Source organism: Tachyglossus aculeatus, chromosome 15 (genome assembly GCF_015852505.1).
Source record: "Tachyglossus aculeatus isolate mTacAcu1 chromosome 15, mTacAcu1.pri, whole genome shotgun sequence".
In the NCBI taxonomy this organism is placed as follows: Eukaryota; Metazoa; Chordata; class Mammalia; order Monotremata; family Tachyglossidae; genus Tachyglossus; species Tachyglossus aculeatus.
Genome location: NC_052080.1, coordinates 22753637 through 22780348, shown reverse-complemented (window position 1 = coordinate 22780348; position 26712 = coordinate 22753637). Strand labels below are relative to the sequence as shown.

At 44.2% G+C, this 26712-nt stretch overlaps 1 protein-coding gene across 2 annotated transcripts in view; it reads left to right on the top strand.

Annotated features, from left to right (window-relative positions):
* PRKCA (protein kinase C alpha) overlaps positions 1-26712 on the top strand; it is a 342829-nt gene that overhangs the window by 241649 nt on the left and 74468 nt on the right. For both annotated transcript variants that reach the window (XM_038757073.1, XM_038757072.1), the window contains exon 5: positions 1843-1971. In XM_038757073.1, the coding sequence (XP_038613001.1) occupies positions 1843-1971 (129 nt within the window). The remainder of the gene's footprint in view (positions 1-1842; positions 1972-26712) is intronic.

Genomic DNA, 26712 nt, shown 5'->3' with positions numbered 1-26712 from the left:
AATAATGTTGGTATTTGTTAAGCGCTTACTATGTGCAAAGCACTGTTCTAAGCGCTGGGGTAGGTACAAGGTAATCAGATTGTCCCACGAGGGGCTCGCAGTCTTCATCCCCATTTTACAGATGAGGGAACTGAGGCCCAGAGAAGTGAAGTGACTTGCCCAACGTCACACAGCTGACAAGTGGCGGAGCCGGGATTTGAACCCACGACCTCTGACTCCAAAGCCCGTGCTCTTTCCACTGAGCCATGCTGCTTCCCCTATAAGATAAGAATAAGGCAAGAATCATATAAGATTCTTGCCAGGATGTCTCCTTTTCCCCCACAGAACCAAACTCCACTTTGCCTCCATTTCCCAATACATTGGCTGAAATACATTTTTTTTTAAATAAAACTTGGAAATTCAATGAAATGGCCTTGTGGCATTATTTTAAGAAAGGATACCCGCTCTTCTGATATAGTCTATGTGGCTTGAACTATCATACAAGGGCAGTAATTCTTGGAAATGAAATCAGTATCATAAGGCCCAAATAGGTAAAAAAAGATTTTAAATTTTGATTTTCCTTTGCGTTTGCCTTCCGATTTGCAAGTTTCATACAGATTTTGAGTAAAGCCTCTAATTCATAGACTGAAGAGTATAATTATTTTGAAACCCCAATCAGATGTATGGGACGTTCATTTACCGCTCTCCCGGTTATATCTGATCTCTAAAATCTGAGGTTAGTTACTATATTTGCGATTTTAAATAAAAAGATGGATCAACAATATCAGCTAAACTGTAAGCTCCTTGAGGACAGGGATCGTATCTTCCAACTCTATTGCACTGCACTCTCCCAAGCACTTTAGTACAGTGCTGTTCATACAGTAGGCACTCAATAAATACGAACAATGTTTTGCACGTAGTAAGCGCTTAATAAATGCCATTATTCTAATAAATGCCATTGTTTGATCGATCAGTTGTGCCTGAGCGAAGCACCCTTTTGAAAATCGATTGCCTCCTATAATCTGGGTAGCTATGGATGAATCGGGGACCCTAACTCGTCAAAGGCATAAAACCTATATCTTCCTCAAGGCCCTCCAGAGCAAGTGCTGACTGAGGTCCACTCCAGGAATTTCAAAGACGTTCAGGGAGTGGGCATGTTTGTTGACCCCCTGTGTATTGAATCTGAGCCGATCACCTCAGTAATAATGATAATAATAATAATTGTGGTATTTGTTAAGCACTTATTATATGCCAGGCAATGTAGTAAGCACTGAGGTAGATACAAGCTAATCAGGTTGGACACAGTCCATGTTCCACATGGGACTCACAGTCTTATTCCCCATTTTACAGATGAGGTCCCTGAGGCCTAGAGAAGTGAAGTGACTTGCCCAAAGACACACAGTAGACAAGTGCTGGAGCGGGGATTGGAACCCAGGTCCCTTTGACTCCCAGGACTGTGCTCTATCCACTAGGCCATGCCTTAGCATTCAGTTCCTCCAGGAACATCATGTGACTTTCTTTGATTCAATTAGCCTATCCAAAATACATTTACATATCACATTTTTCCACATATACATCTCTGTGTAGCCATCTTTCAGTTTTGAAGATGACCCTGGAGAAAATAAGATCCTATCCATGCAAGGCAATACACCCTCCTGCTTCGTCAGCATTCCTGTGTAAATCTTGGCTGCACTAAGGGATTCGCCTCACACGGGACACGTCTCTGTCTTCAAGCTCGTGTTCTGGCATCCTGATCTCCGTAAAGCTTTTGCTCAAAGAGCACATACATACATGCGTACTGTTAACATAAAGATGCTGCTTCAAATAATATAGTTTTCTAAACCTTGCTTTCTTGATTCACAGCCTGTGATATGAATGTTCACAAACAATGTGTAATAAACGTCCCAAGCCTCTGTGGAATGGACCATACGGAGAAAAGAGGGCGGATTTATCTGAAAGCTGAAGTTACCGGTGAAAAATTGCAGGTCACAGGTAAAATGTGGGGATAACATGCAAGTATTCAGTGCTCCCTGAGAGGCCATATTTTGGGCCTTGACTGGGCATTGATTTTCATATCTATTCTGTTGCCTTTCCAACAACTTCCTTTCGGTTTTTTTTTCATTCATATCAGAGTGGATCCAGAGAAAATGCTTTCTAGAGGAAACTTTACCATCATACCCTGTCATGCTAATACGGAACTTGGTGACCTCCCCTCCAATTGTGTACGGTGATGGAAAAAAATAATGTTCATGGAAAAAAATGATGCCTAGCTTTTTTCCCAGAGCATCCAAACAAAACTGATCTTAAGGCCTAGTGAGAAATTCCTTCCAGATCAGCTTTACCAAGAAGCAGTAGCTGCAGAATTGTAAAACAATCACTCTTATTCAACTTGACCAGTATTATTGTTCTTAGAATTCTTTACTTCCTTGGATCGTTGGGTGAGACAGTGAGGTGCAACTTTCACATACGATTTTTGCTGTGTAACCAAAGTGTATGAGTAACAAGTGTATGGCTAGCAGTATAATCTGATTGAAGTGAAAGCTCCTTAGAGCCCAGTCTATGTCTTTGAATTCTGGAGTATGTTAAGGCATGAGCTAGAAGAGACTCTAACTTCCTTGAGGGCATGGACCATGTCTACCAACTATATTGCATCCTCCCAAATGCTTAGTTCCGTGCTCTGCCTGAAGTAAATGCACAGAGTAAATACCATCGATTGATGGAGTGTTTCAAAATGACTCCCACCTTGAGAACTGCATTGGCCTCCTCGCTGACCTCCCAGCCTCTTGTCTCTCCCAACTCTGATCCATATTTCTCTCCGCTGCACAGATCATTCGTTGACAATAGCATTCAGTCCATGTTCCCCACTCCTCAAAAAACTCCAGTGACTGCCTGTTCACCTCCGCATCAAACAGAAACTCCTCACCATTGGATTACAAGCACTCAAGCACCTTGTCCCTTCTTATCTCACCTCTTTAATCTACTACTATACTCTCTACTGTACTCTATCTCTACTACTTTTAGACTGTGAGCCCACTTTTGGGTAGGGACTGTCTCTATATGTTGCCAACTTGTACTTTCCAAGCGCTTAGTACAGTGCTCTGCACACAGTAAGCGCTCAATAAATACGATTGATGATGATGATGATGATACTATAGCCCAACCCATAGATTCCGCTCCTCTAGCACCAACTTACTGAGCCTGGATCCCGCCTATCTCGCCACCAGACCCTTTCCCACTTCCTCCCCTTAGCTTGGACAGTACTCTTGTCCCAGGCAGACGTAGGTGTCCATTCCTCACCATCAACCAACTATGCACTAGTGACAGGAAAACGTATTCCCTAGGTCTGTCTTGGATTGGTTGGGATTCTGCATAAGGTGAAACACATTGGGTTTGCCACTTGTCTGCTCTTGTCATAGAAACAGAGACCGTATTGTGTAATCTGATAGGCGTAGTGTTTTGAGGCAGCCACTAACAACCTGACACATGTAAAGTGGCACAAAGGGAAGGCAGTACTCAGATATGGTTCGAGAAGTAGAGAGAGAAACAGGTCGGAGCATAATATTCAAGCAGTTCAGACTTGAGCCCAAGAGGCAAATTCCATGCTGATTGCACTAACATTACCAAGGGTAGGATTTGACTCATGATGTTGGCAATCATCTTTGAGAAACATGTTTTTCTTTCAGTAAGTTGGATAATGACTTCTCAACTGCTCCGGAAGGACAGGATCGTCTTAAAGATCATCACCGGGGTGAACTCATTTGAGAGTCATTTGAAGGTGTTTTTGCACTAACAGGGATGTAGTTACTACCGTGAAATTGCAAATTCAGCCTTAGTTAAATGTTTCCTACACCTATATGTAAAATTGAGCCATTCATCATGTCTCAGGTCCACTCTGGTTCCCAGAGAACATGCACTGGGGCAGATGAAGCACACGCTTCCTTCTGTACCTTGAGACCCAAACACCTACCGGGGCACCCATAATAATTAATAATAATAATAAAAATGATGGTATTTGTTAAGTGCTTACTACATGCCTAGCACTCTTCTAAGCGCTGGAGTAGATACAAGGTTATCAGGTTGTCCCATGTGGGGCTCACAGTCTTCATCCCCATTTTACAGATGAGGTAACTGAGGCCCAGAGAAGTTAAGTGACTTGTCCAAAGTCACACAGCTGACAAGTGGTGGAGCCGACATCAGAACCCACCATCTCTGACTTCCAAGCCCGTGCTCTTTCCACTAAGCCACGCTGCTTCTACTAATTATACTAGTATTCGTTAGGCACTCACTACATGTCAAGCCCAAAACTAAGCGCTGGGGTAAGATAATCAGGGGTAACAAGATAATCAGGTCTTGCAGTCTGAGTAGGTGGGTGAAACTGGTATTGAATCCTCATTTTACAGATGAGGGAACTGGGGCACTGAAAATTTAAGTGACTTACCCAAGGTCAAAGAGCAGGTCAGCGACAGACCGGGATGAGAGCCTAGCTCCTCTGACTTTGAGGTCCATACTCTTTCCATGGTTGGCATCTCTTCTTGCCCGCTCCTGCTGCTGTTTCTTTTTTTTGTTGTTGTTTCCCCACTCTTTCCTGGGGTCTGGGCAGGGGCAAGAACTCTTGGAAGTTGGCAAGAAGCACAGTAACAGGGGCAGGAATAGGAAAGGAAACAGCACCCACTGCTACTTCATGCAACAGCTTTCCCCATTATGATGTTTTTCCGTTGGGAGCCCTGCAAGAAGAGACCGCACAGCCACAGGAACAGGAAAGAAAAGACCCCAGCTTCAGTGACCGCTGTTGCCCCCAGTGAAACCTAGTGGGGGTCCTGAGACTGTATTTTAGCAGCCGGAGAGGCTGGGCAGCTCTGCTGGCCCATAATTTATAAATGCTAGATAGAGGAAGTTGTGCTAAGATATTCAGTTTTATCTTGGTCTTGTTTTCTTAGCCAGTTTGACATATAAATTGAAATGCTAAAATGAGTTCCTCTGAAATTTTTTTAAAAAAAGGGGTTTCCACCGGGATCTACACTCTACTGTATTTTCTGGTTCTCTCCTAAATACCATCCACTGTGGTTGAAGAGAGGTCACCGGGGTCTTCTCAGTCATCAAGGACTGTGCTTGGTTTAATATCACTGAAGTGGTGTGTCTCTACTGAACATGATTTTGAACTCCTATTGTTCCCACCTTTGGACTTTAAATGGAAGAAGGTTGCTATTTGTCCCTCTTTTCTTTTGAATGCTCAACTGTGACATCGATTGGAGAGCTTTGGTACCAGGAGATTGGGTGGTGTAAATCAATCAGGTCTATTTTTGTACAGTCCATGGAATAGGGATGCAGTTACTGCAAGTCATGGAGGGTGTTTTAGTTTGGCCTCAAAATTAGGGGACCTATTTAATTTTCAAAGGAAAGTCTTTAAAACTGCAGCTAGGGCAAGTGGAGACTATTCAGCCTGCTAGCTTGAGCTCTGGATGCCTTTGAGTAGTTCACCATGCCTGCTGGTTCTCTCTCCCAAAGTGCCGTGTAGGAGAGACAAAGCAGGAAACATATTGATTGCTTTAAGACCGTGCAAGGCATTCCACAATGTTTGCCCTATTTGTAGAATGAAGTATCCAGTTGGAGGCTTCCAGCAAGAAAAATTGGTCTAGGCTGCTAAATTCAAGGAAGAGGTTATATTTTCTGAACCGAATTATTGCTATCCAATTTGGCCAAGGTCAGAGGCTGCTGATGAGTCTGTTGCATTCAAGCGCCGTGTATATGAAGGGGATTTAGTTTGTCCTAACAAGCTTTCAGCAGTGATAGAAAAGCTTCAAATCTGTCAGGTGTCTCTCTGTTATATTGTACTCTCCCAAGCCCTTAGCACAGTATGCTGCACACAGTAAGTACTCAATAAATACCATTAACGATCATGTCCAGGTGCGTGATTTTAAAAAAACCTTGTCCCAAGGAAGCCCGAGACGGAGAGGTGGCCAGGTGGTAAGCTATGATCAGAATTCAGACTCATCTGGCTAGAAAGTGGAACAATGGTCAGAAGCAGCACAAAGTGGAGTAAGGAGGATTTAGGGTAGAGAACATCCATGGAAAGTCAGGGGAGGCTGTGGGCAGTGTGGCAGAAGATGTGGGGTTCAGAGTGGAGAACAAGCCGACAGAAAGTCGACAGTGTTTGGGAGCCAAGGATCGTGACTGTGGCTCAGGTGGTGACCACTTTTTCTTCACTGTCACTAAAATAACCCAGGAGGAAAGGAACCCGAACTGTAACGTGAAGGATTCAGATTAGCTTGGAAATAAGATTTACTAGTAGAGCGAGGCACACTGATTTCCAGGGGAAGATGTGTTATTTTCTTTACTGCAGACCATTTTGAATACAGGATAGACTCTCCTCTCATAGGGATGCTTTAGGTGCGGTACTGTTTCCAGTCAGGCAGGGAGTAATACTTAAGGCCCCTTGAAAGTGCATTCCAGCCCTAGAATCCAGTGATTCATTATGCTGAATTAACTTCGGTTGGATCTCGGGCATATGTTGCAATTGAAACTTTCATATCTCCAGTCCCTTTAGTGCATCTCTCGCCGGCAATTATTTAAAGGGCCATTATAGTCTGTCAGCAGAGAGTGTATGCTTATTGACTGAGGGAATTGGTCCAGAAGTTTACGATCTTGAGATTCAATGCTGAAACCTTCCAGTTCTCGGAAGCACCTGCTACCGAGAGGTGTATTCGCAAGTCTATTAAGGAAAGCCCGAGTTCATCAATTCCCCGGCAAGGTTCCGTGGAGCAGCGCCGATGGAAAATGGAGCTGCGTTCCCAGTTGAAGTCAGAATGGTGCAGAGCCTTAGTTTTTGTGGCTCTTGGGAGCATTTCTGTAAGGGATGGTTAGGGTTAGGGAGTGGGGAACTAGAATATCTGTGCCTTTATTTCTTTCAGTTTCTCTCCATTGCATTTCTCGCTCTGTTCCCCCAAGTGGCTATTCTCATCTAATGCCAAAGAGCTAGCCACCCCCCGTACACCGCTGATCTTTGCAGTGTCGGATATGGGGATGCTCAAATCCCGTTTGGCCTCGGAAATTCTTCATTCAGTTGTATTTATTGAGCACTTACTGTGTGCAGAGCACTGTACTAAGCGCTTGGGTGTGGCTTGTTTGGGGGACTTGCTTTTTCCAAAAGGGATGTGATCTCCTCATCTTTGTGCTGTCTTCAGGGGTACTGAACAGGAATACTTACTCTAGAGCTCAACCTTTAGAATGATTTGTTATTGAATTAGAGTGATTTGAAGCATAGAGAAAAGCAGCATGACCAGGTGGAAGGATAATGGGCTTGGGAGTCAGAAGACCTGGGTTGTAATCCCAATTCCACCACATGCCTGCTGTGTGACCTTGGGTATGTCACTTAACTCCTCTGTGCGTCCTTTCCAGTATCCGCAAAATGGGGATTCGATACCTGCTCTCCCTCCTATTTAGACTGTGAATCCCATGTGGGAGATGATTATCTTCTATCTACCCCAGCACTTAGCACGTAACACTTAGCAAATGCCATTGTTGTTGTTGTAATAATAATGATAATTAACTGTCATCTATTATTGTTGTTACAATAATGCTAATTATTATTAACTGCTATATTATTATCATTATTATGATTATTGTTAGTGGGGAAATCCACACAGAACAGTGCGTCACCAAGAAAGCCAGGACAATTGTATTCTGTGATCGTTTGCTCTCTCAAAGTGCAGATACTCCTCTGCTCCTCCAAATCTGTTGTATTGAAGCCACCTTATGTTATATTAAGCACTTCAAAATTGTGAAGACTTCTTCTTTTGCTACTTGAGTGTTTCTCCAAGCCTCCAAGCCAAAGCACCAGTGGTAAGCCCATTTGAAAGCAGCTGTTATCTTGTTCCCACTCTAGTTGGTACAGGTGAACCGTGACCTTTACCTCCGAGATAGACCTTAGGAGAATGAATGGGTCTCTGTATTTATTTTGCCCACAGCGGTCTAGGACCTGCTCACGTGTATGAGCAGAACAGGCAGCTGCCCAGGGTAGCCCAGGTGAATGCTCAATTTTCCGTAGCCCCAGGGAAAGAGAATTTTAGAGTCGATGCCAAAAAATTACCTTAACAGATGCCTTTAAGAGAGCCACATCCTTGTGGGATCCAGGAACTTCTGCAACAGGGTTCAAATCCTGGCTCCGCCAATTGCCTGCTGTGTGACCTTGGTCACGTCACTTAGCTTCTCTGTGCCTCAGTTCCTTCATCTGTATAATGGGGGTTAAGACTGTGAGCCCCCTGTGGGATAACCTGATCACCTTGTAACCTCCCCAGCGCTTTGCACATAGTAAGCGCTTAATAAATGCCATTATTATTATTAACACAAAGCAGGAGCTGGGTAGAAGCAGCAGAACAGAGGTAGACAGAGATAAACTGGGAGATAGTGAAATCCTTGTAGTATGTCCCTTTCAGTGATTGGTTTTACTCCTCAGGGAACACTTACAAAACCTTCCAGACATATGCATGCGTGTACACACACAGGCACACTAGCACACACACACACACATACAAATGCACACAAACACACACCCATAGGCGCATCAGTCATCCTCTTAGTCCAAGATGAAGCAGCTGTTACTGTTGTGATCCATACGGGTGGGTGAGCTGGAAGGACTGAGGAACCCAACCCGTGCACGTGTTAAGGTGGCATTGTATTTCTGACGGTTGCCGTTCTGCTAGACCACTCGCTGCTTGAAGCTTGTCTTTTCCTGTTGTGCCTGCCCAGGGACTAAGAGCCCAGCACAGCAGGTGTATTTTGCTGTTGCTGTTGTATCCCAGTGGTGAGGATGATGGTAAAGCCTCCAGAAAACCCGTGCAGAGGAAATGATTGTCGTACTCGTGGTTTGCACTGTACTCTGTCATCTCCACCAGGCATGATCTCTCGTAGAGTGCGGTTTCTAGACATTTTTGAGGTCGGGCACCCCATTTCTAAAACCAAAGTCTTAGGGCCCAAGGTAATTTTTAAGTAGGGGCTCTCTTAGGGCTCCATGCTAGTAATAATAATAATAATGATGGCATTTATTAAGCACTTACTATGTGCAAAGCACTGTTCTAAGCTCTGGGGAGGTTACAAGGTGATCAGGTTGTTCCACGGGGTGCTCACAGTCTTAATCCCCATTTTACAGATGAGGGAACTGATGCCTAGAGAAGTTAAGCGACTTGCCCAAAGTCACTCAGCTGACAATTGGCAGAGCCGGGATTTGAACCCATGACCTCTGACTCCAAAGCCCATGTTCTTTTCCACTGAGACATGCTGCTTCTACACCCCAGGATTACCCCAGTAGTTTGCAGCCGATATTTTCTGTGACTTTAGGATTCAGAATCCCCCAAAAGACACAGAGAGGGTCTGAAGTCAAATTAGGCCGACCTATACCCTGAGGGTCAGATGCTGAGGTTGTGGGAATCCCGTATGGCCCATGCTTTCCCCGTGATGATTAATTTGCGAGTTTCACACCCCCAGTTCTCTGGGTACACACCAACATCTAATGTAGTTAAAGAGTTGAGCAGCATCCAGCACAAAACGAGGTATTGCAAAATATCAATGTAGAAATCACAAATTGAGATGACAACTTCAGGAAGCCATCCGTATGGAATCTTTTCAAGAGGAATGGGGCGAGGGAGAGAAAAATCAGGTCAGGTTGTGGTTTAATTATTCACGGGGGCCTTAGTGCCCCCTTCTTTCCTGTCCCTGCTGTTTCAGGATCCTGCTGACACTCCTTCACACCCTTATGGGAGCATATGTTCCTAGAAGAACTCTGTTGGTGACTAACACCAAACAGTCGCCATGCTTCACTTGGCAGTTACTCCTAATTACAGTCACACTCTTGGCATTCCCCACAGTTTTACGGAGCAAGCAAGGAGCACCTACTTCAGCTCCCAAACCTAATGGATAGTGGCTTATCGGACCACCTTGGACCAAAAAACACATCCCTGCTGCCCCACTGATTCATTCATCCATTCAGTCGTATTTATTGAGCGCTTACTGTGTGCAGAGCACTGTACTAACCGCTTGGGAAGTACAAGTTGGCAACATATAGAGACGGTCCCTACCCAACAGCAGGCTCACAGTCTAGAAGGGGCAGACAGACAACAGAACAAAACATATTAACAAAATTAACAAAATAAAATCAATAGAATAAATATATACAAATAAAATAAATAAATAAATAGAGTAATAAGATGATCAAACAAAATGCGATTTGGGTATCATTAGGCACAAACTATTTTCTTCCATTTCTCAATCTTCCCACTGAATGGCACTTCTTTTCTCCCCCCTTGACAATATCTGCAATAGAATGTTTCACTTATGGATTTTGTCGGTTGCTCTCCAAGTCTTCACAACTACCATTCACTTTATAATATATACAAATAATTAAAATTACTAAAAAAAATTATGTTAACCAGAGGTCTCATTCATAAATAAGGTTTTAAATATCAAAAAGATTCGGCTATAAAGTACCTCTCAGGAATGAGTACTCCTTCATGATCTCTCAACTCTTTTGGTTTTATGAGGGTGCTTAAGGTTTGTTTTTTTTTCTAAAACCTGGAAAATGGTTTTGCTTTCCACCATACACAGTTGTCCCCTTTTCACCAAGGAAGAAGCTGAGGCCCAGGGAAGCAGTACGGCCTAGTGGAATGAGCATAGTCCTGGGAGTCAAAAGGCTTGGGTTCTAATCCCAGCTCCTCCACTTGTCTTCTGTGTGAGCAGGGACAAGCCATTCAACTTTGCTGTGCCTCAGTTACCACATCTTTAAATTGGGGTTAAAAGACTGTGAGCTCCAGTGGGACATAGACTGTGCCCAACCTGATTAGCTTGTATCTACTCCAGTGCTTAGTACTGAGCCCGGCACATAATAAATGCTTAACAAATACAATTAAAAAAAAATAAAGTGATTTCCCCCAAATCACCCAGCTGGCCGGGGACAGAGCTGTAACTTGAACACTGGTCTTCTGACTCCCCATCCCGTGATTTTCCAACTAGGCCATGGTGCCTCCTGATCTGTTCCGTTTCCTCTCTAAATGGTAAAATTCTTGAAATGAAGACCCTCTCTACTATGTCCTCTACTCAGTCCCCATCGTAGCTAATCCACGGTCAGATACCCAGTGAATCCTCATTAAATGATCACCGAAAATGCTGACAAGTTATTGGAATTTGATAGAAACCCCCATTTCAAAAACACTTAGAAGGTGTCCTTTTTGTGTTGATTTACCTCCAAATCTGTTATATTGAAGCCACCTTATGTTATATTAAGTACACCTACATGCGTATGCAATTTTAAAATATTCTTATAAATGAAAAGTCTGTATTGTGTCCATTTAAAAGTATCTTAAAGGATTGGGCACATTTCATTCTGGTTGCTGTAATATAGAAGTATAAAGTATAAATCACTGATGTATAAAACAGTGAAAGAAATTATAAGGAAGAGGTTCCTCCCTAAAGGGAAAGAAAGTTTCCTGATTATTTACAATTATTTATACTCTGACAACTGCATCTCACTTTGCTATTTTATGACTACTAGTAGTGGTAGTAATAGTATTTATGAAGCATACACTGTGCTCAGAGCACTGTAGTAATAATAATAATAGTGATGATGGCATTTGCTAAACACTATGTGCAAAGCACTGTTCTAAGCATTGGGGATGCAAGGTAATCAGGTTGTCCCACATGGGGCTCACAGTCTTAATCCCCATTTTACAGATGAGGTAACTGAGGCCCAGAGAAGTTAAGTGACTTGCCCAAAGTCACACAGCTGACAAGTGGCGGAGCTGGAATTTGAACCCATGACCTTTATAGTAAGTCCTAGGAAAGAATACCCTACTCATCATCATCATCATCATCAATCGTATTTATTGAGTGCTTACTATGTGCAGAGCACTGTACTAAGCGCTTGGGAAGTACAAATTGGCAACATATAGAGACAGTCCCTACCCAACAGTGGGCTCACAGTCTAAAAGGGGGAGACAGAGAACAAAACCAAACATACTAACAAAATAAAATAAATAGAATAGCTATGTACAAGTAAAATAAATAAATAAATAAATAAATACAGTAATAAATATGTACAAACATATATACATATATACAGGTATATATACATATATACTCCCAACTCCTCCCACTCCCCCTCAGAAGTTTTATTGATGTTGAATTCCCTCTGCTGCACTCGCACTGGAACGCCGCCCTTTGGATCCGGAAGTCTTACGTGTTTCAGGGAGAAATGGGGCCCAAGCTTTTCCCTCTTCCCACTCCACTTCTTGTTCTCAGAGAAGCCTTTGCCTCTGCCTGGAAAAGCATTTTGGTTTTCCGGCTGAACACTGCCTCGTGGCCTTGCCTTCCTGGCATAGGGTGCCAGAAGTATCCCAAGCTCCCAGATCTTGCAGGGCAGCTAAATTCTTACCCCAACTTCCATCTCATAGAATCTCAGCCACGAGCGGGGTCTCGGAGACCGGCCTCGAAAGACTCAGGTCCTCCCAAAGGGAAGAAAATTATTACCCAAGTCTTTTTTTTTTTCCCAGATTATTCCATTAATGTGGATAGAAATAAGCACTAATAGAGCAGGTTATTTGGGGGCAGCATTTTAATTGCTTCTAAATATAGGATTGTCATCTAGGTGCAAAATTAATCGCTATGAAATTACTACAAAAAAACTTTTCTGTTTTGAAGTTGGAGCCGTAGCCACTGAAGATTGTTCAGAAGTTTGTGGGAAGATAAACCCTCTGCATCCTCCTCCGAGATATGACTAAAGAATGAAAAGCCCTGGAAAGAGGAAGAGATAAATAGCCGATAAGATTCATGGCCCTATTCAAAGGAGATCTCCCAACCGGTGGTATTTATTGAGCACTTACACTATACAAAGCACTGTACTGAGCCCTTGGGAAAGTACAGTACAACATAGTTGGGGGAGTTTGTCTCTAGTTCTTAGAGTCTAGAGACAAAAGGACAAACTTAGCTCAGTTTTTGGAAAGCAAGTCAACTGATCTGGTGAAATTAAGACACCAGTGGGTTTGGTCCAGTGAATCTGTGTTTGTTGTTGTTTTTTATGGTATTTGTTAAGTGCTTACTACATGCCAGGCACTGTGCTAAGCACTTGGGTAGATATAAGATGTAAGGCAGCATGGCTCAGTGGAAAGAGCATGGGTTTTGGAATCAGAGGTCATGGGTTCAAATCCTGGCTCCGCCAATTGTCGGCTGTGTCACTTTGGGCAAGTCACTTAACTTCTCTGGACCTCAGTTACCTCATCTGTAAAATGGGGATTAAGACTGTGATCCCCCTGTGGCACAACCTGATCACTTTGTAACCTCCCCAGCGCTTAGAACAGTGCTTTGTACAAAGTAAGCGCTTAATAAATGCCATCATTATTATTATTATTATATAAGCTTATCAGGTTGGACACACTTCTCTGTTCCACATGGGGCTCAGCCTTAATCCCCATTTTTCAGATGACATAAATGAGGCCCAGAGAAGTGAAGTGACTCGCCCCAGGTCACACAGCAGATGTGTCAGAGAGGGATTAGAACCCAGGTCCTTCTGACTTCCAGGCCCCGTCTCTATCAATTCATTCATTCAATCATATTTATTGAGCGCTTACTGTGTGCAGAGCACTGTACTAAGCGCTTGGGAAGTCCAAGTTGGGAACATATAGAGAACGGTCCCTACGCAGCAGCGGGCTCACAGTCTAGAAGGGGGAGACAGAGAACAAAACAAAACATATTAACAAAATAAAATAAAGAGAATAGTAAATATGGACAAGTAAAATAGAGTGATAAATCTGTACAAACATTCATTCATTCATTCAATCGTATTTATTGAGCGCTGACTGTGTGCAGAGCACTGTACTAAGCGCTTGGGAAGTCCAAGTTGGGAACATATAGAGAACGGTCCCTACGCAGCAGCGGGCTCACAGTCTAGAAGGGGGAGACAGAGAACAAAACAAAACATATTAACAAAATAAAATAGAGAGAATAGTAAATATGTCCAAGTAAAATAGAGTAACAAGTCTGTACAAACATTCATTCATTCGTTCAATCGTATTTATTGAGTGCTGACTGTGTGCAGAGCTTGGGAAGTCCAAGTTGGCAACATATAGATAAGTCCCACTGCTTCTCTGTGTCTCTGACCAAAGGTCATCCCCTTCCTCCTCCTCCTGAATGCAAACGAAAAGATCTAGCCCTGCCTATGTAGCTCATTCGCCTCCCCAACCTGCTGGGGCCACATGTATCCCTGAAAAGTAGGAGCCACAAGAGTAAGAGTGGGGATGTGCCGGAGTGCTGTCGGAATGGCTTTGATGGGTCCCGTGACATCCCGAGGGCACCCCTCCATCCCCCTTCCCCATCTCCATCCTTCCTCCCCCAACCCAACCCTAGGGATGGGGGACTAAAGACCATCTGCCCTTCATCAGTCCTTCGAGTGACTTTGATGTCAGTAAGGATGTGAATCAATTTTTCGCAAGTATTGAGCACTTTCTGTGCTCAGTAGTATGCTCTATGTGCAGAGCACTGTACTAAGCACTTGGGAAAATACAGTGTAACAGAGTTGGTACTCACGTTTCCTACCCACAAGGGGCTTACGGTCTAGAGGAGGAGATTGACGTATTAAAATGAATTATACTTACGTAGGGAAATGGGGTGGAGCTAAGGATATGGCGAATAAAGGGTACGAATCCAAGTGCCAAGCTGACACAGACGGGAGAGGGAGTAGGGAAATGAGGATTTATTTGGGGAAAGCCTCTTGGAGGAGGTGAGCCCACTGTTGGGTAGGGACCGTCTCTATATGTTGCCAACTTGTACTTCCCAAGCGCTTAGTACAGTGCTCTGCACACAGTAAGCACTCAATAAATTGACATATTAAAATGAATTATACTTACATAGGGAAATGTGGTGGGGCTATGGATATGGTGAATAAAGGGTACGAATCCAAGTGCCAGCTGACACGGATGGGAGAGGGAGTAGGTAAATGAGGATTTATTTGGGGAAAGCCTCTTGGAGGAGGTGAGCCCACTGTTGGGTAGGGACCGTCTCTATATGTTGCCAACATGTACTTCCCAAGCGCTTAGTACAGTGCTCTGCACACAGTAAGCACTCAATAAATACAATTGATTGATTGATTGATGTAGTTTTAATAAGGCTTTAAAGGTGGCGAGGGTGGTAGTCTGTCAGGTATGAAGGCGAAGGGATTTCCAGGCCAGAGGCAGGATGTGGGTGAGGGGTCGGTGGCACGATAGATGAGATGGAGTTACAGTGAGTAAGTTGGCGTTGGCTGTTCCAAGCGTGCTCAGAGAAGAGATTTTGAGCCTTGACACTGTAATGTAGGTTCCTGCGCTTCAAAGCCCGGGATGATTTGGAGATAGTCTGGTGGAGAAATGGGCTCAGATGCCTGCCAGGCTGCTGAGATCTTCCTTTCTTAATACACAGAATGAAAGCTCGGGCTGTCCTAGTTTTCCTAATCAAAGTGCCAAGGAGCATCTTTGTGCTGGGACGGTTCCTCAGTCCCAGTGAAGTGACCTTTCGCTTGGAAACAGGTGTACTTTTCCTTCAAGTTGGCATCTAAAATAGCCCATTTAAACAGGATAGGGAAAAGCAGTGAGGATCGAGCTCTGTCTCAAGGAGGAACGATTAATGCTTCCTTGAGGAATAGCTGCAGGAAATCTTTTCCGGGGAAAATCACGGGAAGCATCTACTGTCCATTTACCTGTGGACCTGTACCCTGTTAGCGTGGGGAAAGAGGAGGGAAAAAGCAGAAATAGCTCAGAGCTCTCTCCGTCTCCTCAACTGGAGTCCCCAGTACCTTAGAGGTACTGTCCTATGATGTTTTGTAGTGGACCAACTTTAGAAACTGTATATGAAAGAAAATAAGAATTTCCCCAGGCAGAAAGCAGTACAGTCCTCGGAAATGGTTGCTTGAGATAGGTAACCCCCAATGACCACATGGGTGGTAGAGGCCTTGCTTCTCGTGTGGGCCATTCGCTCCCTTCACAGCCCATCAAAGAAAAAGCAGCCCCGCTTCCCTGGCTCTTGTAGCCCCTGTTTAGGGCGGCTGGATCGAGTGCCTCCCTGAAGAACCGAGTTAAGTCACCAGTAGTCAGAGAAGCTGGGAGGGGAGGAGCAAGTGGGGAATAAATGGTAAATCGCTTCTCGTATCTCGTCGCAACCCTTTCAGTTCACATCCTCATTAGCAGCTTTCTTACTAATTCTCCGTGGCTCGAGATTCTAGTAAACCTTATTTGAATATGCCCCAACCGGGCAGTACTGCTTTATTGCTGTCTGAATCGGTGGCTTCTGCAGGACGATGATAAGGAGACCGGGTATTAGTGTCAGCCTAGGTACCCTACGGAAGATAAAGGGCAGTGACTCCCACAGGATTTATTTTTAGATGATTGGGAAACTGACCTATTTTTAACGTAGTGTCGTTTGGGTGACATTTATTGAGCTATTCTCCCAATCTGACACAGCAATTCCTTGGTGCTCCTTCTCCCTTTCAAACACTCCCTCGTCTGGCCCCAGACGAGAGAATCTAACCTTTGCCGCCATTTCTGTTTCACCCCATCCCCAGAAGCCTCCTGGACTATGTCCAGGATCCTTCGTGAAGGAATCATTTTTGTGGAAGGAAGCAGTGGAACCCTGTCCCCCGAAAACATCCTGCAGTTTGCAAGCCATTCCCTGTCCCCCGAAAACATCCTGCAGTTTGCAAGCCATTCCCCGTGGCCTCCCTGAATTTTGGAAGGGGGGAGTGGAATATTAATGCAAGCGTGTTGCTGCGTTTGTTATCTTGGCAGGTTGTAATAGCATGTTGTTTCTGGAAGCCCTTCATATCTGCTGTGTTTGCTGCTCTACGCCAAATCAGGAAGCAGCATGGCCTAGTGGGAAGAGTATGGGCCTGGAAGTTGAGGTCCTGAGTTTCAATTCCAGCTCCGCCGCTTGTGTGCTGTGTGACCTTGGTTAAGTCACATAACTATTACTCTATTTATTTATTTATTACTCTATCATTACTCTATTTATTTATTTATTTATTTTACTTGTACATATCTATCCTATTTATTTTATTTTGTTAGTATGTTTGGTTTTGTTCTCTGTCTCCCCCTTTTAGACTGTCAGCCCACTGTTGGGTAGGGACTGTCTCTATATGTTTCCAATTTGTACTTCCCAAGCGCTTAGTACAGTGCTCTGCACATAGTAAGCGCTCAGTAAATACGATTGATGATGATGATGATAACTGTTCTGTGCCTTGGTTCCCTCATCCGTAAAATGGGCATTAAGAACGTGAGCCCCACGTGCACCACGGACTGTGTCCAACCATGTATCTACCCAGCATTTAGTACAGTGCTTGACACAGAGTAAGAAATCATTAGCAGCTCATTGTAGATTTCGATACACCACCCCCACCCCCCAACTCTATTTCTAGCCTGTGCCAGTTAGAAGGAATAGCCCAAGTGCATGAAAAGTGCCCACTTTTGTCTATATGCTCTGGTGTCCGGGGCCAAATCCGAGGGCTTGAGGTAGAAGAAGCACAACTGTCTTCTGGTCGACCTGGGCCAGGCCCCTTTGAATTTAGGAAAACTTGGGAGCAATATGGAGTGTTTTGACGAGGACCCAGAAGCAAGACAACTTTCAGACTACATCTCCATTAAACGTTTGGCAGAGATCCCCTTTACAAGCTTGGCTTTGTCTGACACTTCATCCCTCTCCTGGCAAAGGGGTGAGCACTCTTCTACCCTCAGGCTTTTCTCTGTGATTAGGAACCTCCAACTACTGCAGTGGTTTGGCAGTTTGGCACCAATTACGCGGAGTTGTTCTCCTTCCCTCCTACAGTCAGGCAGTCAGTCCTATTTATTGGGCGCTTACTGTGTGCAGGTCTTAGGAGTGGTTAGAGCATAGGCCTGGAAATCAGAAGGACCTGGGTTCTAGTCCAGGCTCTGCCACCTCGGCCAAGTCACTTTCTGTCTTTGTGCCACAGCTACCTCGTCTGTAAAATGGGGATTACGTTGCTTGTGCAAGAGCAAACCATTGCCCAATTCTTTCTCTCTTCACGCCATATGATAGACTCCAGGAAACAACTGTTAGTTTTGAAATTGGAGACCATCTAAAATCACTGATTCGAGTAAATGCCTCAAAATTATCTTCCGTGTGCTGCCTGGCACAGTAATTAGGATCGATGGGAGGACTCTAGTGCCTGCTATATAAATCCCATTAATCATAGTAGTCATTATCATAATAATGATTCTTGCTGTTGGGGCAAACCCAACCCTTCAGACTTTCCAGCTCTCTGCGGTGAATACCCAGATGAAACCCTAATTGAAGATCTGTCTTTTTCGGTGAACAGAGATAGCCTCAGGGAGCATCTTTATCCAAACCGTAAAGATTGCTTCTGTTTCTCTGACCAGAATATCTCCCGTTTCAGCTGTTTCCGAGCATTGGCTCCGGGGTGATTGCCTGGCCACCTGACCACCTGCCCCTCCTCCCGGCTCCCAGCTACCTGCACCCAAAAGGAACGGAAGCATTATTGAAAAGCCTGCCCAGTGGTCGCCCCGAGCATAGAAAAGGCGTGTGAAAAATGAAATACCAGTTCTAAGGAATTTAAGTGCTTAATGGGAGGACAACGAAAACCCCGGGGAAAATCAGCTAATGACCAGTCGATAAGGACAGGTGCCAATGCGGCCTCCCCTTAGTACATTTTGGTCAGGATTCAGAATCTGCCTAATGTTGTTGGCTCTTCTGTCTTAGAGCCACAGGCAAAGCTATTTTCCTTTTCAGATGTTCTCACTCAGAAGGGGAAGGATCCAAAAGTCATTTGGCTGCTTGCTGTGGATCTACTGACTGGGGTCTGTATTTTCGGATGACCTCCCCGCCGGTCCCCCTCAAAATTAGCTAAACAAAACCGATCAGTGTTTTCTTGTTTGCGGGATTTGAGCACATTTTTAATTAGAAAGTTCCTAGTATGTAGAGCCGTGGGCTCTGGGAACATGAAGCATTTTGTCTAAAGTTTCTGGTAGTGGTCCAGAGAAAGGGTTCTTATCTTCCCCCTTGACACCTGACAAATTTTCTCCAATCTTCTTTCAATGCTTATACTGCACTTCTTTCTCTATCCACGTCTTATAGCTAGTGTTTCTTTACCTTCACCTAGACCTCCCATCTTAAACCTTTTCCAATTCCCCTTTCATGCCTACCCCTCTCCCCCAAGAATCTTCTTAAAGTCTGCACTCGACCCTTCCCATGCTTCCTGCTGATCCCGAGTTTTCCCACTCCAAATACTCGCCCACCTACCCACCCCCGAAGTACCAGATAATTTCCATGTGAACCAGGGTTTCCTCTTGGTCGTCCTTACACCTACAGTTGAAATGTTATTTTGTGACTGCGATATTAAATTGAGTGTCAGGGACTTGTGCCCTCTTTCCGCATTTTTAGCTTTGCGTACTTTTTGTGTTTCATCAAAACCTCTGTATTCATTAGGCATGCCGGGCTGTTGCCTGGTTTAGTGAACCTTCCGAGCTCTCCACGTCCCAGAGATGGAAGCCAAGCACACTCCCTGTAAATCATTCAGTCGATCGATGGTTTTCATTGAGGGCTTACAATGTGCAGAGCACTTAACTAAGTGTTTGGGAGAATTCGATAGAACAGAATTAGTGGACATGTTCCCTGCCCATAATGTGCTTAAAGTCTCAGTGTAACTGCAGGGTCTGTTACAATGAAAAGTAGCTCCAGGGTTATCAGGGAAGGGCGCCCAAGCGGAGAAGGAACTGTACTCAAAGGAGCCTTGCGGCATCCACTGCCTAGGGCGCTTAGTACAGTGCTCTGCACATAGTAAGCGCTCAGTAAATACGATTGATGATGATAGGGCACACAAGAGCCTCCGCATAATCCTTGAGCCCCCTTCTCACAGGGATAATCAGATCAGTTTATGGACAAGCATCAGAAAGTGTCGCAGGTTCTTCCTATGCAGGAACCATGGTGATGATGATAGTTTTATAAGCAGGAGGAAGATTTCAAAAGGAGAAAGTTTTCACCTTTAATCTCCTCTTGGCTTTTCAGTAAGTCATGTTGTAACCCAGATTTCGTAGCAAAAGTGAAACAAGAGAGAAGGAGAGAGTGGGAGAGATTGGGTCTGGCTTGCTTCATTCCAAACTTGGGGGCATGAACCCAGTATTGAGGTGGTTAGGAGGAGGGAAGAGAAATGAGGTGAATTTTAGTCATGAATTATTTCTGTGAGGTCTACTTCAAGGTAAACGATGCATGTGTCACCATTTCCATGTTTGATTTATAGGCCGTATCTTTGCTCAGAGAATGAGAATTCTCCAGCCTACAGGCTACTCTGTCTTCAGTTTATCCCCACGTTTATCAAGATGAAGTGCATCATCTCCTAAGGTAGAAAGGGAAATTTTACGATTCCCGTGTACCTGCCCTGTGGCGAGATATTAACGATTATTACTTTGTAAGTGAAGACTGTTAAATTGCTCTAAGTTATTGTTCTGGCACTATAAAGAGGAGACACAGGAGTGGTGTAGAGCCTTCAAGGCACATATCGTCTTACACATCAGTTCTACTCACATAAGTGATTAATACAGTGTTTTGAACACAGGTGCTTAATCAATACTACTAATATTAATTGATTCGTTTGTGAAATAAATATTGTTTTTCAACTTGATTATTTTCCCACAAACAAGCCCACCACCTTAGTCCTAGAGCTCCATTTTAGGATTTAATTTGGAAAATATTATTGACTAACATATTTTCCTTGTGATGTTGCCAGCGGCTTTGGCTTCTCCGGGATGATTTTAACAGTCAGGTTCAGCAGGCGGCCCCAGACCAAGGTTTCTTGTGTGTTGTGAATTTTTGAATCGCTAACTCTGGGTGAAGCAAGCAATAATAATAAGGGTAGTAGTATTTGTTAAGTGCTAACTGTATGCCAAGCACTCTGCTAAGCTGTGGGGTAGATACAAGATAATCAGCCACATCGGGCTCACGGTCTAAGTAGGTGGAAGTACAGGTGTGCAATCCTCATTTTACAAGATGAACAAACTGAGGCAGAGACTTGCCCAAGGTCCCACCGCAGACAGAGAAGCAGCGTGGCCCAGTGGAAAGAGCCCGGGCTTTGGAGTCAGAGGTAATGGGTTCAAATCCTGGCTCCGCCACTTGTCAGCTGTGTGACTTTGGGCAAGTCACTTAACTTCTCTGTGCCTCAGTTACCTCATCTGTAAAATGGGGATGAAGACTGTGAGCCCCCCGTGGGACACCCTGATCACCTTGTAACCTCCCCAGCGCTTAGAACAGTGCTTTGCACATAGTAAGCGCTTAATAAATGCCATCATTATTGTAAGTGGTGGAGCAGGCATTAGAACCCAGGTCCTCTGACTCCTTCCTCTAGACCATGCTGCTTCTTTCTCTAAGGCAAGAAATAAAAACTTCCTAGTCCCTGTGTCACTGGTTTATTTATCGGTCATATTTATTGAGCGCCTACTTGGGTGCAGATCACTGTTCTAAGCACTTGGGCAAGTACAATATAGCAGAGTTGGTAGACCCATTCCTTGCCCACAAAGAGCTTTCAGTGTTTCTACAGCTCTTTGAGGCTTTCAGATTGAAGAGGCCATATGTGGCAGGGATTATGCCATAAAAAGTGATCTGTTTTGACTCTTTCCCAAAGATAGGACTAAAACTGCCTTGAGGGGTAGGAGCCAGGTCTTTAATCGGCTGAAGACCGTGGCTGTCCGATGGCCAGACCAATAGAACTATTTATGGACATATTAGCCACCGCCTTGAGCTGGACCTAATTTAATTTGATCACGCTGGTTATTTTCAGCTCACTGACTCTATTTTAAGCCCAGAGTGGGGAAGCCATCAGAGGCCTGTGATGAGGTCCGGGAGGGGATGGGGTTAAAGGAACCACCTGGCTCATATCCCCACTCCCTGGGTTTTGACCTGTCTTGTTAAACAACAGAATGTCAAGTGAGAGGTGGGCTGGGGAAACGAGCCGTGGAACTCTTCTCCATTTCATTCCGCTCCAGTATCATCATGCTATTTCTCTGTGAAATGAATCGTGACATCACTTGGGGGGGTGGAATGGCAGGGAGTACTAATTATGCAGGCAGAAATACAAATAGAGCAGATTTCTGGTGCCAAGAGAGAGCTGAATAATGACACCTTATTTTCCTCTTCTCCCTTGAGCAAGCTGCATTTGTCCTTTTCTGTTTTCTTTTTCCCACCTCATCTTGGAGCATTTTTTCTTTGTTTCTCGTATATTTCCTGTGCTTGGGACTGTGGTTGGTATCTAAGCCCTGGGAACCCAGAGGTCTTTTAGGGGGTGGTAGGAGGTGAGGAGGAAGGTGTGTGTGTGTTTTTATATATATATATATATGTATGTGTGTGTGTGTGCGTTTTCTGCAGTGAAATGCAGGACTAGAATAGTTATCTTTCATCCCAGGGCCTCAGGCTGTCAGTGTCACGCTGTCAAGAAGCACCCTCCACCAGTCTACTGAGTAATTCTGCTCTCCTAGGCTTGTCCCCAAGTACAGTGATTTGCTGTCAGAGAATCTAATAGCTAGAGCCCCTGCTTGACTCTACCATATGTCCACATGATGATCAGAATGGACCCTGATGGATTTACCGGATGGGTGTTTTGTGGGAATGAATTTATACTAAAATCCTGACGTATATTGCAGCACCACCACCTGTAAGATCAGAGGCACCACTCGTCCAATCACTCCTGCGATTGATCCTAGCAAGATGCCAAGCATGGGGGTCCAGTGTTGAGACTGTTCCTGAGGGCTGTTTGGTTCCGTTCAAAAGTCGAATTGTTCCAAGTTGGTTCTAGAAAATGGTCCCCCAACAGTGCCGTGGTAGATCCGAGTGGGATTACCCAGCTTCCCTTTCAGTGATTTCCCTAAATGTCACAAGTTCAATAGTAATAATAATAATAATTGTGGTTTTATTAAGTGCTTACTTGTGTAGAGACTGTTACCGAGGGCTGTTTGGTTCCGTTCAAAAGTCGAATTGTTCCAAGTTGGTTCTAGAAAATGGTCCCCCAACAGTGCCTTGGTAGATCCGAGTGGGATTGCCCAGCTTCCCTTTCAGTGATTTCCCTAAATGTCGCAAGTTCAATAGTAATAATAATAATTGTGGTTTTATTAAGTGCTTACTATGTGTCAGACACTGTTCTCCGTGCTGAGGTAGATGCAAGATAATAGGGTTGGACACAGCCCCTGTCCCACTTAGGGCTCACAGTCTCTATAGGAGGGAGAACAAGTATTGAATCCTCATTTTGCAGTTGAGGAAAGTGAGGCTCAGAGAAGTGAAGTGACCTGCCCAAGGTTACTCAGTGAGCAGTCGGCAGAGCCAGGATTAGAACCCAGGTCCTCTGGCTCCCAGGCTCCTGTTCTTTCCACTAAGCCACTAAGCTGCTTCCCAGACCCTTTCCAGGTGAAAAATGAGAGTGTCTGGTCTGCCCCGGTAATGGATGGCTGCAGGAAGAAGCAGAGTAGAGTCCGTTTGGACCGGGGGAGTGAGGGAGTTGGGACCCCCGTGCATTCGTCTGTCTCTGCCAAAGTCTGCCGTCATATACGGCTTTACTTCTCTCACACCTGGCCAGAGTGTGGCTTTCTGTCAGTCTATCTTAAGGATTCATTATAATCCTCGAGTCCCTCCAAATGGACATTTTGTGTAGTGCATTTAAAATTTACTGAAGAGAAGATCATCTTCTCATCTACTTTAAGTTTTCAAATAGTTATCTGTAGTTTGTAGTTGGTGTGTATGTGATATATATGTGTCAATTGTATATATATGTATACTGTTGAATTGTACTCAGCCACGCGCTTAGTACAGTGCTCGGCACACACTAGGCACTCACTAAATACCAGTGATGGATACACACATATGTGTGTATTTTGATATATATATATGGAACTATACATATATATAAACATGTATATGTATCTGTGTATATACAGAGAGAGAGAGAGAGAGAAAAAGGGTGTGAGCAACTGCCCTTTTGGAAGATGAAGTTTTGGCAGATGCTGATGGTGAGTGATTTCCATGCTAACAGGTGTGGCTGAAAGATCTTGGGTATGACAGGTGATCCATTACACGTTAAATGCACATTAAGGCAATTCTTTTTCTAGAGAGTGTTGATTGCTACTTGCAGGTTCTGTCATTGTCTTTGAAACTTTCAGAGGAGATGCCAAAGCACAGCATACTTAAGCATAACAAGTGTAGGTCCTTTTGGCTTTGGGAACATTACAGGAGATGGGCCTCGAAAAGGTGCTTTCCTCAGGGAAAATACCTTGGGGTTTCTTCTGCTGTTTCTCTTTGTCCCATTACCCGGCGACCTGTTTTTCAGCTAAGTCAGTCAGGCTGGTAGATGTGTCAGGATGTGTGCGTTGTGATTTGGAGGCTGACATTGCCCAGAGAAAAGTCAGGCTGATAAGAAGCAGCATGACCCTAGGGGAAGGAGCCCAAGTCTGGGAGTCAGAAATCTGGGTTCTAATTCCCACTCTGCCATTCGCTTACTGTGTGACCTTCGGCAAGGCACCGAACGTCTCTGAATCTCCATTTCTTCAACTGCAAAATGGGATTTGAGACCTGTACTCACTCCTCCCTAGGTTGTGACTCTCCCATGGCATAGAGTAAGCGCTTAACAAATAAAATAAAATAAAAAATGCCACGGTCATTCTTGAATTATCCCTCCTGGGCAAACACGAAGTGGAAACCTCCCAAGATTCCAACCCCGCCCTTTTGCTATTCATTCAGTCGTATTGATTGAGTGCTTACTGTGTGCAGAGCACTTTACTAAGCGCTTGGGAAGTCCATGTTGGCAACAAATAGAGATGGTCCCTACCCAACAGTGGGCTCACAGTCTGGAAGGGGGAGACAGACAACAAAATAAAACATATTAACAAAATAAAATAAATAGAATAAATATGCACAAATAAAATAGAGTCATAAATACATAAGAGTGGTCCCAACCAGGTATCATTGTAACGCAAACATGGGTTTCAGATTCACTCTGCTGCTTCACGGCCAAACAACAGAACTGTGTCATGCATCAGTTCCTCAACGAATCCCTTCTTCATTGCATCTCACCTTGTTTTAGACAGCCAATCTCACGTGACAACATGCTGGAAATCGTATTCTGGTAAGCAGCCCATCATACCCCGTACCCTGACACCATTAGTCTACTTGAATTCTGCCTACCAGTTCAGGGAGCTGAATTGACTTCGGCAGCATATGTAAATGGACAGCTGCTTTGATACAATTTCTTTTTCTCCAGGGTATCAGAGAAGATGACCTGCAAGTTAAAAAGATGAATGCAGTGTGTTCTTTCTAGTGATGTGAAGGGAGGCATTAGGGTTTTAGGGGATGGTTAAGAACTTTATAAATGTGACTGTTGAGTTATTATCCAGGAGGAACTTTGTCCTTTCTAACTTATCCTGTTTGAAGGCATATTCCAAGGCCTCTTTAGTTTGGACTACAAAGTAGAGGTTGAGACTTTAAAACAGATAGAAGGGAGACTTTTCTTCTGTACCAACCCCTCTGGACCCAGAGCACTTACATCAGATACACCATTTTATCCTCACAATAAGTATCCGTGGTGTGACACACGGAGAGGCAGGGAGTTGGAGAGAGCAAATATTATTTTCCCCATTTTGTAGGTGAAGGAACCGAGACCTAGAGAGATTAGGTGACTTGCCTAGTCACCCAAGAGGCTGGTGTCAGAGCTGGGACTAAAAGCCAGGTCTGCTGACACCCAGTTCTGTGATGTCTCCACCAGACCAGATGTGAGCAAAATCATTCTTTAGGAATAGAATCCAGACAGGAACAAAATTCTGAGAGCTTTCACAAGGATTCTGTCTGTTAAGACACATTAAACTCAACATCTAAAGCTCAGTTTTGTAATTTCTCTCCTAAACTCGTTTCCTCCAAATTTTATCCTCCAGTCCCCAGGGATCACATAAGAGCCAGAGGTAAATTACTTTCAAATTATTCAGCATATGGAAGCCACTTTCCATTAATGCACATGATCCTGGAGGAAATGCATTTCGGGATACCAGAACCTTTCTTCTGAAGACGTAGGGGTTACTGTAGGGTGAGGACAACTTACATTCCCTCCTTTATATATGTACACTAATGAGATATTTCTTGGTATATTTCTAGCATTTTTAGCAAGCCAAATACAGCAATGGTTTCGGACACATTTAGAGTGCTGTAGGGTATTTTTGTTTCTGCATTTCACTTTTTGTTGTCTTTCAGAATTACGAATAGAAACAGATGGAGTCCATTTAACTTTGCACTGATTTTGCTTTTGCTTTTTCCTTTGCAATTTGTCATTTTGCCCGTATTTCTGATTGAGTCCACGTATCAAAAGCTCCTCCACTCAAGCAAGCAGTTCGCTCAGTGACTAGAATAGTCACCCCTATTTCATCTAGGAACCCTTGGCACCATTTCCACTGTGGGAGAGGTTAGTGGTTTAGTGCACCTCAAGCCAGTCTAAAGTCAGGTCGTATTGGTTGGCTGGCCATCACTGAATGAACACCAGGCTCATAAATGATTTCAACTGGGCTCTTTCCCCTCGGTTACAGTCACATCAGAGAATCTCACAGTCTTGGAGGCCTCAGGCTGAAAAACTCTCCTATACCCCAAGGTACAGAGGTACTTCCTACAGTAATGATAAGAATAGTAATTATGGTATTTAATGTGCCAAACACTCTTCTGAGCACTCGGGTAGATGCAAAG